General features: G+C 37.6%; 1 protein-coding gene across 2 annotated transcripts; it reads left to right on the top strand.

The window, feature by feature from the left end:
* The first annotated feature begins 228 nt into the window (after window positions 1-228).
* c1h16orf87 (chromosome 1 C16orf87 homolog) lies at window positions 229-11,830 on the top strand. 2 transcript variants are annotated; one of them, XM_084722083.1, is made up of 5 exons: window positions 229-298; window positions 436-545; window positions 4,938-5,034; window positions 6,576-6,755; window positions 11,131-11,830. In XM_084722083.1, exons 1-5 carry the CDS (start codon window positions 229-231, stop codon window positions 11,247-11,249), a joined length of 576 nt encoding a protein of 191 aa, XP_084578209.1. In that variant the 3' UTR covers window positions 11,250-11,830. The 2 variants fall into 2 exon arrangements, with proteins under 2 accessions (XP_084578209.1, XP_084578208.1); XM_084722082.1 differs by lacking the exon at window positions 229-298 and having other exon boundaries at window positions 308-545.
* Window positions 11,831-15,259: the final 3,429 nt, after the last annotated feature.

Raw genomic sequence — 15,259 nt, forward strand, 5'->3', positions numbered from 1 at the left:
GCATCATTAAATGATGATTTAATGATTAGAGAGGCACCTTTCAGTCTTTTGAAGTTTTCCATGTGTACAGTAATGTCACTTCAGCAAAACAAAAAAATGTAGTTATAAAGTTGACAGAAGAAATATTAAATGCTTTTAATGCTGATAAAAGTCGGATCGAAACCGGTTTGGTGGTGTTAACACCCCCCCCTTCCCCAACTATTTACCATTTTCCCCCAAGGATCCTGAATGCAACACAGCAGCAGTCGGAGTGTCAGTGCGCATGCTCGCAGATTTAGCCCTCAGTCCACTGTAATGTGTATGTGTTTTTAAAGCTGTGTTGTCATTTGGCTTTCTCGGTGTGTGTTTCTCGTATCATGTGTTAGTGTAGGTTAGAACAGACCGGTCACCGTCCATGTACCGCAGAGACGAGCAGTAACGTCAGTTACCGGAGAGCTACATATCTCTATCGGCGAGTCGCTGGACCAAACCTACCGACTATGTCGGCAAATAAAACAAAGAAAGTCAAAATGGCTACTAAATCTTGTCCCGAATGCGACCAACAGGTGAGAAAATGCGTTTTCACTCAATATTGAACGTTGTTATTGACTGTCTAGCTTATTTACTACTTCGTACTCGTATTGATATCAGTCCTGCTACAGTCAGAGCAGCTCTGAAGAAGGAAATGGGGTTCAGATGAGCCTCACTGCACACGTGTAACTAAACCACAGTATCACTAAACCCCAGTCAAACATTTAACAAGTTAGCTGCTGGGTTTCTGCTGGGTAAAGATTAGAGCCTTCATGCTGTCTGAATGATCCATCCAAGTAGCTACACACATTAAGCTACTCCTGTGCCTGCTGTTCAGTTTTGTCACACTCTAATAGGCCTATTCAACACATGGAAAATATACAAATAATATTATTTTGATAAATGTCACGTTTTTTATTATTGTGCTTTTTCTCAAATTAGCCACGTAAGCTGGGCAAAATCCAGGTCATTTAATTATTTTACAGGAAGTTAACTTGCAAATAAGGAAAAATTAATCAAATTAAATTTATTGGGATGTTGGCAAGATTACTCTAACTTCTAACTATTATTTACTTACCCACACAATCATTATCTCCACATTACCAATGATTATTTATCCAAAAATCTCATTGGGTAAATATTTTGTGAAAGCACCAATAGTCATCCCTACAGTCCTGTCGCAAAATTGAGGTATGTGGTCAAAAATATTATAACTCAACAATCAACAATCAACAATCAGAGTTTTACAAAATAGCTGAGTTGCAGTGAAAAGACAGGACAGATTCACGCTGTGTTTTACTCTGCAGCTCATCTCTGTGAGGCAGCAGAGTTTTAAAAAATAGGAAGAGCGTCTGATTTGAAAACAGTCATATCGCCCCGAGTGAAATCCCAGACATGGCTTTGGGCATTTTCACTGCTGTAACTATGCTGTTGTCATAGAAACAGATCACAAGATTGTGATATTTATTGAAACTTAGACGATATGTGCTGTCTCAACATCTACACAGCTCCTCCTTGATGACCAATGCAGCGCTGTCTCTCCCTGTCTGTGACACAGTGTGTCTGTGTTGATTGGCTGTTACTTGTGACTTCTAACCAGTCAGATAGTGTTGTGAGCAGGACATTGAACCAGACCTCAAAGGGTTGTAGCGTACTACACTATACAGTGTAATTATCTATTATATGTACTATAGTATAGTGTAGAGTATATTATTCTAAGTTTACTGTGTAGTATTATTATAGTGCAGTTTTTATCATATACAGTTATTATATATGCATATTTATTTTGTCATTATTATGTTATTATTACATGACATTGCTGTGGTGATGACTACAGACAGAGTGTTCAAAGACAAGTGCATTTTTAAAATAATTTAACTCTAATCCTTACTTTTTTCTTTTTTGCTGATCTGAAAAATGATCTGATCCATAACTCAAGACAGTGATACGATCTGAACTGTGAATTCTGCGATCCTTTGCAGCCGCAGCTAGGGTGGTGATGACACGACAACAGTCACAAGCTCACCTGCAATGTATCCTGGTACATGTAGGCCCTGCTGCACAGCTCCATTAGCACAAAAACTCAATTTTCTTAGTCAGTATAGCAGCAGTAGGAATTTATTGCTTAACTGAACTACATTTACAATCAACACTGACTTAACCTCCACATGAAAAGAGCTGAAAAATATTGTGATATTTACTCATTTTATCTCCTCAGCAGCTTCCACCTCTTGGAGTACAAAACATGTCGTCAGTCACAACCTACATGATCAGTAATTATCTATATTGACTGTTATGAAACTTCACTATCATGAAAGGTATTTGAGCTATATTGCCCAGGCCTACTATAAATAATGCCAGTATCAAAACAATGAAATGCAGGGCTCAACAATAAGGCTTGCCTGCTTGCCCGGGACAAATAAAATGCCATGTCTGGCTAGTAAATCAAGCAACTCAATTGCCTAACTGGGCAAATTGGGAAAAAAACACAATTAAATGTGGTGTTTTATAACTGCTAATAAATAAAACAAAAATTATGTGTCAAAGTAAAACTTTGGGCACATAAATTTGTGACCCACTTACCTGACAAAATCATCAATTCTGAAATGTCACGTATAATTCCATTGTTGCATACACATTAAAATCTAATATAGCTACATCTTAGCCTGAAACATGTTTTAGGAGATCTTTTTTATTAAAGGGAAAATTGTACACTTTTTATGTGGCTGTCCAGCCAGTGTTGATGGTAAAGGAAGTCAGTTGAAGCAGTAAGTTCATCAGTGTTGCTATATTGACCAAGAAAACTGAATTCTTGTGCTGTAAAATCTGTAGTTCTTCCAGTGACATCACTGGATGCAGGAAGAACTACAGACTTTTCAGCTTGGATTTCTGGTCATTGCCTCTAGGTTGATAGAGTGGCGTGCAAAGATGATTATTTTTCTTTTGGCCAACAACATAATAGCTATAGACAAGGGTTCGGGGTGCAATGAATCACAGTTGTCCCGTGTCACATATGGATCGTCCCTCCACGATTCGGCACCCACAAAATCCTTGTAGCCGTAGTGTGAAAAAAGTTTTACTGTGACTGTTACTTTTATATAAGTTAGAGTACCCAACATCTCAATGCTGAGTTGCAGTGAAAAGACAGGACAGATTCACGCTGTGTTTTACTCTGCAGCTCATCTCTGTGAGGCAGCAGAGTTTTAAAAAATAGGAAGAGCGTCTGATTTGAAAACAGTCATATCGCCCCGAGTGAAATCCCAGACATGGCTTTGGGCATTTTCACTGCTGTAACTATGCTGTTGTCATAGAAACAGATCACAGGATTGTGATATTTATTGAAACTTAGACGATATGTGCTGTCTCAACATCTACACAGCTCCTCCTTGATGACCAATGCAGCGCTGTCTCTCCCTGTCTGTGACACAGTGTGTCTGTGTTGATTGGCTGTTACTTGTGACTTCTAACCAGTCAGATAGTGTTGTGAGCAGGACATTGAACCAGACCTCAAAGGGTTGTAGGAATTTATTGCTTAACTGAACTACATTTACAATCAACACTGACTGAACCTCCACATGAAAATAGCTGAATTTTCCCTTTAATGAAATAGAAAAACACATGCTGTGGATTTCAGAATGTGACTGGTACTTAAGTGAGAGCAGGGTTCAGTATGTCAGAGGTGATTTCATTCAACTGCATTATTCTATAGATTCTAACATGATATATATTTAACACCAGCGAGTAACAGCTTTAGATGACATTTTCTCTCATTTAGGAGACTTTGACTGAGGACATTTAGACAAACGTTTAGAGCAGGATGACAGCATGAGAGATGTAGTACAAATCTCCAAACTAACTTTTTCTCTACCCTCCCAAAAAAAGGCAAAGTGCGAACAGTGTTTCACAGCAGCCACACTGACGAGGCTGCCTGCACACAGTTTGTTTATCAGCCTCTTGAGCGCAGGCGTCAGCCAATGCTGCTGATTATCTCAAATGCCTGATAATTGGTCTGTAACTAGTTAAATATCACTAAAACAAACAGTGTTTTGTTTCCTGAATTGAAGAGTGTACATTTTAGCAAAATCTATACCATTTAATTATTTTATCTTATTTTAGAGTTCCCAATATAATTAAGTCCTGATTTGATTTTTTTTTTGATGTACGTTGGTATGATTGTTTCTCTGTGGCTTACACCAGTATGTCAGGGCTGTTTTTATTATAATTTATTCATTTTAAGCTTGAACTGAATTACAAACATACACATATAAGTTTTGAATAATTTTGAAGAAATATCTCACTGCAGTTATTGTGACCGATTTTGCAATTGCAATATGATTTGAGATATTCTAGGAAAGGCTCCTTTTTACATCATTATTCTCATTTTCATTGAAAAACACATCTAAACAGTTACAGTGTGTTATTGGTTTCAGGGATCTGTACTTAACAAAGATGTTTTCTGAAGTCTAGAGGATGATGTGTTGGCCAGAACACCTCTGCAGTACCACAATATGTAATTTAAAATAGCATTTTGACACACATTTTGCATTTAATGTTATAAAATTGTGGATCCTGCGATTTGAAAATGGCAGTAGACCAAATTGTGATTTTGATACAATTTTGATCAGTTGTTCAGCCCTAGTGCATATACAGCTCATACTCTTCAAAATAACCTATCAGAAAATATTCTACAATATCGCTGCAGTAATTGGACTACTTTTAATTGATCCATTTCTTTGACTGTCACATGACATCAGCTTCACTTGTATGTGTGATGTAAGATATTCCTGAAAGAAAAAGATCCAAGAGGAGCAACGCTACTATCTGTGCTGATTTTCTGAGCTGTTCTGTTGTGCTAACATTGTCACCCCCTCCCCCCAAGTGGCAATGCCTCAACAATAATGACATCTTCTGTTTTTTTCTCTCTCTAGATTCCAGTTGCTTGCAAGTCCTGTCCATGTGGTTATGTGTTTATTAGCAGAAAACTCCTAAATGCCAAATTAAATGAGCGCTCTCCAGCCATAGCAGGTAAGTTTCAGTTTGTATAAAGCCAATGAATCACGCCTGAAAATGTAGTTGGACCTGCACCCCCCTTCAGTGGGTCTGAGGTCTCCTACGGGGGAACCACTGATGTACAGTATGGTCTGTGTGTGTTCACTGCAGGAGAAAAAGAGTTTGTTGCACAGCCAGCGTTGTCCTTTGAATTACAAACAACATTTTGATGGCTAAAAAAAGAAATTCCTCATGACAAATGGATTATTTATGATGAATTAATTCTTCATGTGTTTGTGTTTATTTATAACTCACTCCTGGATTTTGTCCCCTTTTCTCCTCATGTTAAAACGTCTTCATGCTCATATGTTGCAAGGCTCAACAATAAAGTTAAATGCCATGTCAGACAAGTAAATCTGGCAGCTCAAGAATTGAACTATTTATCTATTTTGATGATCAGTTCATTGTTAAAGAAACGTTTAACGTAAAATGGCATAGAATTCTCTTTTCAGCCTTTCAAAGCTGTTTCTTCACATTTTATAACTGCAACCCTAGATTAAACAATTAAGTTTAGTCTTTGTTGTTACTTAATAACGATTAATAAAACAATTTGTTTAGGGGCAAGTAAAAACTGACTTTGGGCAAGTAGATTTGTTGTGACCCCTAATTGAACTCTATGGTCTTGATTTTGGTATTGTAGTTTATGTTTATTGTCTTTTTAAAAGCCACACTGTGTTTTATTTGAGCGTGTTAGTGTATGACACTGACGGAGGCTGTTGTACCCTTTGTGCATATTAGGATGACACTTTAGGTAAATGCTAAATACTTCAGTTTTTTGAAGATATATTGATATTAAAACATGATGAATATTAGTACAGTGGTGCTTCAGGAATAATTATGGCCTGGAATCAGTTTAACACTAGTCTTGCATAGCCAGACGTCTCTCCGCAGCGCTCAGCACTAGAGAAAGGTCTGGCCTTCTGCATACACTTTCTGCTGGGAAAAACACCCCGTCTTGTTTGCATTTCTTTAAACCAATCATAAATGTCATGGGCAGCACGAAGCCCAGGATGCAGTGACGGTGCTGCTGCAAAATAATGTTTAAGGGGAACTTGTTTTGGTGGAACATTTGCATTTCAGGGGAGAGCTCTGGCCTTAAAATGACTACATCACTGCAAAAGGAAAGATAACAGCTGTCAGCTTGTTCATTGCTGTTTTCAGCGTGTAGATTGCAACACCTTTCTTGTTTCCCGAGGACTTTGAAAACGTAGATAGCAGACGCTGTGATACCGTAGCCAATGGCGGTGTGCATCTGGTGAGTCAGACTAGTTGATGGTACTCAAGTTTGTTGTTGTCAACAATAAATTATCTTGTTACTCGGAATAAACGTGCCTCCTGTGAGAACCGTCTGTAGCTGAATAGCTTAGGCTACGCTGCTGTATTTCAGTGTCAGTCACAATAGTGGTACTTGGGGAGCCTAATATTTTCTGAGGTGGTATGTTGCGTAAAAAGTTTGAGAAACACACTTTGTCTCACAAACAATTTTCTCATGATATGTTTTTAACATTCTGCTCCAGACAAGCTGGACTTTAAGCGGAGGAGGACGGAGCGCATTCGCAGAGAGAGGATCGACCCGTCTTTAACCAATGACATGGAGAACAGGAGGAGATCCCGGGCCAACAGCCAATCAGATCCCATCCGGAGGGGACGGGGCAGACCAAAAACAGTGGGGCTGAAGAAACAGGAAGAGGACAAAGGTAGTTTTTACATTTCATCTTCAGGTCTCTTGTAACTAGACTTGCACCGATTAATCGGCAATGCTCGGAATCGGGCCGGTTTTCACGTGACTGGCCTTGACCGGTGACCGGCCGGTCAGCGTCACAAATCCGGTTCTGTGCCCGTCATTGTCACACACATGTTCTGCACGATGGTCACGTCATGCGCGCAGCAGACAAACTGACCGTGACGTCAACACAGCGCTGATAACAGCTACACACTCTTGACACACGTCTGCTTGAAGATGGTGTCAGAGACAGATTCCAAGAACAGGATAAAGAGAAGACAGGCAGTCTACAACGAGACAGAGCAGCTGACAATGTCTCAGAACAGCCTTAAACTCTCTAGCTCTTCAGGCTAATGCTAGAAAGCTAGCAGCAGACTGCTGTTCACAGAGGGACAGTTAAAATCTCACCTCCTGTTCTGGCTGAAGAATAAACAACCTGCGTTGATGTGTCTCCTCAAACATTTTCTCATCCAGACTCCTTTAACTTCTGTGTTTGTTTTTCTCACAGCAAAGTTTTACTTCAAACTGTTGCACCGCGTTAGTCTCCGGTTTGTTTACATCCGCTTCCACAAAAGATCACGTGAAATCGCGTCCCACGAAATCCCGCGAGATGATATCGCGAGATCACGTTCACCCAATTCATAATCTTAATATAAAATTATAACAAGGCCTGGTTGTAATCTGGATGATTTTGGAGAAAGTATTAAATGAATATGTAATAGTCAGTGTCTTATTATGAACATATTTACAAGAAAAGTTGCAAAAATGTTTGTGAATGCTGTCAATTACAGTTCTTAGAAAGACTGAAAATCGGAACCGGCCAAAATCGGAATTGGTAGGTCAGACCCCTCAATAATCGGAAATCGGAATCGGCTAAGAAAGTTGAAATCGGTGCAAGTCTACTTGTAACGTCTCTCCCTAACTGAATGTAACACACAATAAGGCAATAATTCTATGCCTTTTTCCTCGACCCAAGAGATCACACCAATTCTCTGTGGGCTTGTGTTGTCATTTATTAATTTCCCATCTTGTTCATTTGACTCATGTCAATCTGTCGAAATGTCTTTAAAGCAACAAATTGTTGTTTGGATCCAGTTGGAGTAAAACATGCAACTGTCTCCATACAAGTTGTGGAACAAATTTGAAACTTTTTAAGGCACAAGACAACTGCTTTCTTCATCAGTGAAGGCCGTGTCCATAAGACACTTGATGTGCAAAAACGGTAACAACAAAGCTTCCTGTTTCTTCACAATAAAATTTCCTGTTTCCTAATACAACTGACACTTCTTTGCTGACTTGATTTGTCTAATTCAGCGTGCTGAAGCCTCAAATCAGCTTCAGATAAAATTTGGAAAATGTTTTTGCACTGGATGAGAACTGTAGTTTTTATCCCTCATCACATACATTGAAAGCACATCATTATATGGAAGTTAATGGTTAACCATTAATCTCTTAACCGCCAATTGACTGGTTACACACATCAGTTAATTTGCACACACTCTAGGAAGGAAGCTTAGATTTGCAAATTTTTACACCATGTTTCGTCTTTTTCAGCAAGTAAGATTGGTGCAGTTATAGCCTAACCTACTTCATTTAAAGCTCCTAAAATTCGTTCCTTAAGTTCCATTAAGTTGGATAATTCCAAAGTGTTTTGCAAGTGATGTGCAGGTCGGCCAGGGTGCAGGACTTGTTAGAAAATACCACAGGCTCAGGCGAGCAGATCAAGTCACAACAAACAGCGATTGAAGTAAGTTGTTAATAACTTTCAGATGCGTAAAGTTGGTGAATAAACTTCACCAAAGCCAACAGAAAAAGCACCTCTAAAAGGATTGAGCTTTGACGTGCCGTTCCATTGAGCATTGGAGTACAGCGCCTCTTGTATTTCATGTCATTTTGCATGTTTTTAAACTGGTTAGTTGCCTGTTAATGGGTGTCAGCATTCAAAAGCAAAATGAACCAGAACTGACACGTTTCCTCACATATTAGGCAGAAAACTTTTTTTGGTCAGCCAGCTGACACGTTTGTCTTTACCTGATGATGATGCATCTTGATTTGTGTGATGATAGTAAAACTTAATTCGTCATTGAAATTATGCAGTTTAATTTCACGTTTTTATTTATTTGGATTCTTTAACACATTTGGATATAAAATAACTATCTCTGTAAATAACCAAAAATTTTATTTGACCCATTTGACAGCACCACTGCCTCTTCTGGCCCCATCAGTGGACCACAGCCCTGTGGCTGGAATGGCCAGTGAGGCTGGAAGTAACTAACTCCAAAAACTCAAATTACTGTAATTAAGTAGGTTTTTTGGGTATTTGTACGTTTATGAGTAGATTTTCTTTACTTTACTTACACTGTGTAATCTACTTAGTTACTTTAACATTTTGAATGTAAAGTTCTGAATTAATTAATTAACAGTTATCTGGATTTTTGTAGCCAATAAGTTGATCTGATCACAAACAGGCCAACGAAAACCATGAGATATGGACAAATTAATTACCTCTGAGAGTTCAACCAATTAAAATTCATGGATATTTAATCAGTAGTGTCGAGACGGCAGTAATTGCACCTCATTTGACATTGTTTTGTCTGGTGGAGACATTTGTTGAAGTTGGAATCTTAAACTTAAAAATTGAAAATGAGAAAAATAAAATTAAAAGTGCATTTTGTACCTTGTATTTTATTAATGATTAATTGATTGGAAGCATTTGAAACTACTGGTTAAGGAAAATGTACACAATTTTGCAACCCTAGTTTGGAGAAGTGATTGTGACCACAGAGCAGAGCAGAGCAGGAGAGTATGGAGACATTTAGACTGAAGATTTGGAGAAACAGAAACTCCTTTGATTGAATAGCTGCGATTGATAATCAATGGTTAAAAAGTAACTTAAAATGTCTAAACTGAGACAAATACTTTGAACTTTTACTTACATATTTTTCTAACACCAGTACTTTTACTTGTGATTGAGTAATATTTTTAGTAATGTGCATACAGATTTTCAGTACTCTTTCCTGATTTCACTGATGGCTTGTATACTGTAGGCTGTGGGATCAGAGCGAGCTGTGGCAGTGTCCTGCTGTGGCCCGTTCAAAGGGGAAGCAGAAACCACTTGCTGTCTGAAAGCACCTTAAATCTGTGTGAATCTTGTGTGGGAGTTGAGCTTTCATCATACATTGAAGAGTTGAGACCAAACTTGCCCAAGCAGGTGTGAAGTCATTTCTTAATAACTCAGTCACAAACAGGTTTACTGTCAGGATGGTTTTTACATCCAAGGATTTTGCCGTGGTATGTCGATGCATAATAATTAAAGGGACAGTTCACCTCCTAAAATTCAAATTACATATTTTTCCTCCGATGATGTCTGCCTTCTCATCAATATAATGGAACCTAATGGCACTCAGCTTGCAGTGCTCAAAACACCATAAAAATACATTTGAAGGCAGACATCTCTATGGCTGATAGCTCCAAAACTCTACTAACACCAGTATTATGTAGATGGATAAATAACACTACAGGTAAGAAGAAAAATATGTATTTGTGATTTCGGGTTGAACTGTCCCTCGAACATAAAATGAGAAAATATGAAGAAGGATGAAAGCAAATACTGCAAGCTAAGAAGCATGAGTAGAAAATTGACAATACCATGAAAAACAAAAAGAATATATATATTATAACATTGGTTCCCAACCAGGGGTCCAGGCCTAAGTGGGGTGCCAAAGATCACAGGGGGTCCCCAAGGCTTTGTCTGCTCTGAGGTTGTCAAAATTAGATTCGTGCACTGCAATTTAATGACACTTTATACAAATAACTGTATTCAGAGCAGTGTAAAAGATTTTGATTTTGTTCTTAATCAAAAAAAAGTATGCTACGTAGTTGGATACGTACTCCTCTGTCACCTCTCAAGCTCTGTGATAATAAATGTTTGAGTGTGTACAAGTTTACTGTGTTGGGTTGTTTAAAAAAAATCAAAAATATATTATTATACATGAATGTTAAAGCTTGGAAATAATAATTTATTCTTTTGCTGTATGTAGGAGTGTGCACAGGCTTCAGGGGCTCAGCTTTTAATAGACTCAAGTGGGGGGGGCTCCTCGGAAAAAAGGTTGGGAACCACTGTATGTGCAGTATGTACGATATGACTGACTAAATCGGAGAACTGTTTACCATGTTGGTACACAGGCTAAACTAAAACTAAAACCTAAACTACCTTGTGGTTCTTTCAGCACAACAGCATGTCACTTTCACCTCTCGTAGTGTCTGCCTCATATCTCTTGTGTACGCCACCCTGAGGCCAGCATCAGTACCTTTTTTGTGATTGATTGTGTTTTTTTATGTGTCCACAGAGAAGCAAGAGAAGGAGGTGGATATTTATGCAAGTCTCTCCGATGAGAAGGCCTTTGTGTTTTCTGTGGCCTTGGCTGAGATCAACCGCAAGATCCTGGGTCAGAGACTCATCTTATAGATTTAAAGCCGCCTGAGTAACGAGCACAAGCACAGAGAAGCTATCAGAGTAAAACTATCAAAGAGAGGACGACCAAAGAGGGCTGGAGCTGAACTTTGACCTGGGTGTTTTTCATGTGGATGAAAGGGAGAAGAGATTCTGAAACCTGCTGAAGCTTCAGACTGAAGTACAGGGTGATCACAGCTCATCAGCACATTGAATTATATTACACACCCACCACAGACATGCAAACACATGTTTGCGCACGACTACAAGCATGTATGGTTAGTGTTGTGATGACATTTCCCACCTGTTGTGTAGATTCATACCATACTCCTGTGTGTATGTCCACACCCACCCACTCCATGCTGTGTTTAAATGAGTTGAATTTAGGAGAGTGAGAGGCTGAAGAAATAACTGAGCTGTGTTATTAAGGGTGCATCTTCAGTTGACTTCAGCTTCATGTTCACAGAGGAGACCAAGATATTTTGGTGCCTGCGTGTTTTCTTATAAACTGAAGGTGATGCCTTTCTTATTGAGACTGAACTGAAGCCTGTCAACAACAAATAGTCAACAATGGAATAAAGATGTTTTTGGATTGACATTGTTAAGTCATCTATAATGTTGACATTGAGGATTCGTGTTCAAGCCTTCCTAGAATCAAATATTTATGAAATAAGTTTTCTTTAAAAATGGTATTTTAACATTCTGCCCAACTTTTATTCTTTTAATTATAACAGCGTTTATTCTTGTATATTATTTTACAGAGAAATTCCGTGTTAAAGACATTATCTACCCAAAATATGGCCGACTGCAGGGGCTCATTTTCTTTACTGGTTTTATTTTGAAAATCATCACACTTCACCAGAGGGTTCCTGTCACGTCTCAACAGTAAAACCAATTAAATAAATAAGATTCTGTTATTGAACGCTTGACACAAAACATCTGGACTGTTAAGAATTCACTTAGATCGGAGGTGTCCAAATTCTTGCCAGAAAAGGCCAAAAATCTGTCTGGATGGAGGGTCAGGGGCCAAAAATAAATGTAGAATTACATTACATTAAAGGGACGGTTCACCTCAAAATCGAAAATACACATTTTTCCTCTGGCTTGTAGTAGTATTTATCTGTCTGTACTGTTTTGGTGTGAGTTGCAGAGTTTTGGAGTTACCAGCTATAGAGATGTCTGCCTTCTGTCCAGTATAATGGAACTAAATGACACTCAACTTGTGGTGCTAAAAGTGCCCAAAAAAAAAAAAAAAAAAAAAAAAAAGACCTGGTTACTCAAGACGATCCACAGACCAGGAATACCAGCAGGTATTCCTTTCTACTAGAAAGAAAGTAGTTCCTATGTGAATCACCTTATAGCAAGGTCTGGCGGAAAATATGTATTTTTGATTGTGGATTGAACTGTCCCTTTAAATTGTGTTATATTAAATAGAAAAAGTATGTTCTATATAAGGTCAACGTTATTAAAACACTACTGTCAATAAACATCCATATGCTTCATTTTGGGGGAATAAATTTAGAAGGATGGCTTTCTGACAGAAAGTGTAAGCAGGAGCTTGTCAGTTCCATGGTTGGCCAAGAGAAGGAGCATGGGTCACACACTGCCCAGGGGCCCCAAATTGAACTGTTCAGATTTATATTCTACAGGCTCTAAAGTTTTCAATGTTTATTTGTTAACAGACTGAACCTTCAGAGTGCAAATTAAGATCATTAAACAGATAATGCATATGTAGAACATAATTATGATCTAACCAGAGCAAGGCTGATAATAATAATAGTAATAATAACTCAAACCTTATTTATATAGCACATTTCATACACAGGGTAACACAATGTGCTTCACGTTATGTGACAATATAGTTGCAAGAAATCATAAAAAGTCAAGAACAGAAGATAAATATGCATATTATAAAGTTAACACTTGTACACTTACACAAGAGTCAGTGTAAAATATAGAAATGAAATGCCAAAGATACACTACCCACACACAAAAAAATTTGCCAGAAAGTCACATTCAGACAGATTCAGGCTCTCATTTATTTTGAATGGGGGTTTTCTGTTAAGTTGCAACGATTGGGGCCACAGGGTATGTCAGAAAAAAAGAGCAGAGGAGCAAGCCAGCATGCTTATCACTCTTCTGAGTCCTTTGTGATGGGTGTATCAGCAAGAGGGTTAGGGTTCAAGGCGCCATGTTATGAACAAGTACTGTGTCCCAATTGTATGCATACTGCATATAACTACATACTTTTAAAAGCAGCTGCAGTAGGTTTGTTCTGAAAGTAAAACATTTGTTTTTCTTCTGTAGATTAACTTGAATCTTTGAGTTTTAGAATCCCTCAAAAAATGCATTTCAAAAATTAGTAATGGTTAATATTGTAATATTTACAATTAAAAAATCATTTAATTTTCATTGTCTAAAATTCAAAGACTCAAATTTATCTGAAGAAGAAAAGTACATTTTCTCAACTAAAGAGAAAAACAAACCTGCAAAACTTTTTTAAAATTTGTTTATTTCAATCCTTAAGAGTTTGAGATGGGTTCATAACTTAAAAATCTATTGCAATAAGTTTGAGTACTTTGAGTTGGCTCAGCTTTTTTTTTTTTTTTTTTTACAGTGCTTTGAGTTTTTTAACTGGCTTTTTGTTTAGTATCTTCTCCTGAGGTGAAAACAAATCTAAGAATTGTACAAGAAATCAAACTGCTGTGCTTTGTGTGGTTATAACTGCTGATCTCCTGTGTTCTGTGAAAGTGGCTCATCTCAAACAGTATGTCACTGATAAAGTTTACCTGAAGAGATTTAACAGGTTTGTAGCTGTTCAGTTCAAACTGATCATATTTCTTAAGAGATAACCAATGATTCCTGGAAATCTAGCTCAGAAAAGTCTTTTGCATCAAAGCAGTTTTAAATAAACTTGAGCTAAACTACAATGAAACTCCATCAAGGCCAGCTTTCAGGTTTAATTTCAACTCAGCAAGGTGTATTTGCTGTCTTGAGATAAATATCAATATACTGTTCAATTCTGTGGGTTACATCCGGCTTGTGACATGGGGAAATATACAGTCCTAAGAGACCAGTGAGGGAAAAAAAATCTGATCTACAGGTATTTATAACAAGTGAAAAAAGGTTTTGCCAGGGTAGTCTTTCTAACTTCCTTTTTTCATCTGTGAGGCAGGTTTTTTTTAAAAAAACAAAAAAACAAAAACTTTTTCAATTGTGAAAACAAGTGATTTTTTTTTGTTGTAATACCAATTTTGTCCACAAGAGGCTGAAGCACACCACTACACTGTGTTCTGTAGGAGCAAAAGTATTCATGCTTTCTTCTTTTTCTTTTTCTTGAGCATTAATGTCATGTCTTTCTCTTACAAAGTGTATTTTAATCTGAAAAGAAAGACATGTGAAATCCTTTCACACAATGTGTGTACCTTGTTTATGTGTGTGTATGTGTGGTGAAATTAAAGTTCACCTGGAAGACAACATGAATACTTTTTGGATGTCGAGGATGAGGCAGCAAGCAGGTAAACCTGTGTGGATAATGGATGGATGTGTGAGATCATTAGAGTCTAGACTTGAAGTTTTTTTTCTCTGTTCATGCAGTGCGGCAATCAGAGCCTCGAGAAGAAAAGTCTTCACCTTTATTTTCAGGTGTTCTGTCAACTGTCATATGCTACATTTGTAGTATAATTCTAAGCGAGTGGTGGACAACAATATCAGAATTTTATTTATAATATACCATATTTTCTGAGGTTCCAAAAATGTCTGTGCGGTGACCATAATTATTCCAAATTTTCTTTACGATAATGTCTTATTGTTAATTATAACTACATGAGTATTAGGGTCAGGCATAAGGGAAAAGAAGAGGAGGATTTATTTTATTTTGCATTTCAAGAAAAAAGAAATGTTGAGGATGAAGTTGAAATGTTAAGAATAAAATATTACTTCTTCCTAGGTATAAGAAAAAATTAATCAGGTTTATTTTTGACATTTTGACTTGATTTTGAAAATGCAAAAAACTAATTTTCTGA

This window comes from Lutjanus erythropterus, chromosome 1, assembly GCF_056507025.1.
Source record: "Lutjanus erythropterus isolate fLutEry1 chromosome 1, fLutEry1.hap2, whole genome shotgun sequence".
NCBI classification, from domain to species: domain Eukaryota; kingdom Metazoa; phylum Chordata; class Actinopteri; order Lutjaniformes; family Lutjanidae; genus Lutjanus; species Lutjanus erythropterus.

Coding starts and splice junctions, on each gene's coding strand:
- c1h16orf87 (XM_084722083.1), top strand. CDS start 229: ATGCAACACAGCAGCAGTCGGAGTGTCAGTGCGCATGCTCGCAGATTT. Junction 546..4,937: donor GTCCCGAATGCGACCAACAG/GTGAGAAAATGC, acceptor TTCTCTCTCTAG/ATTCCAGTTGCTTGCAAGTC. Junction 6,756..11,130: donor GAAACAGGAAGAGGACAAAG/GTAGTTTTTACA, acceptor ATGTGTCCACAG/AGAAGCAAGAGAAGGAGGTG.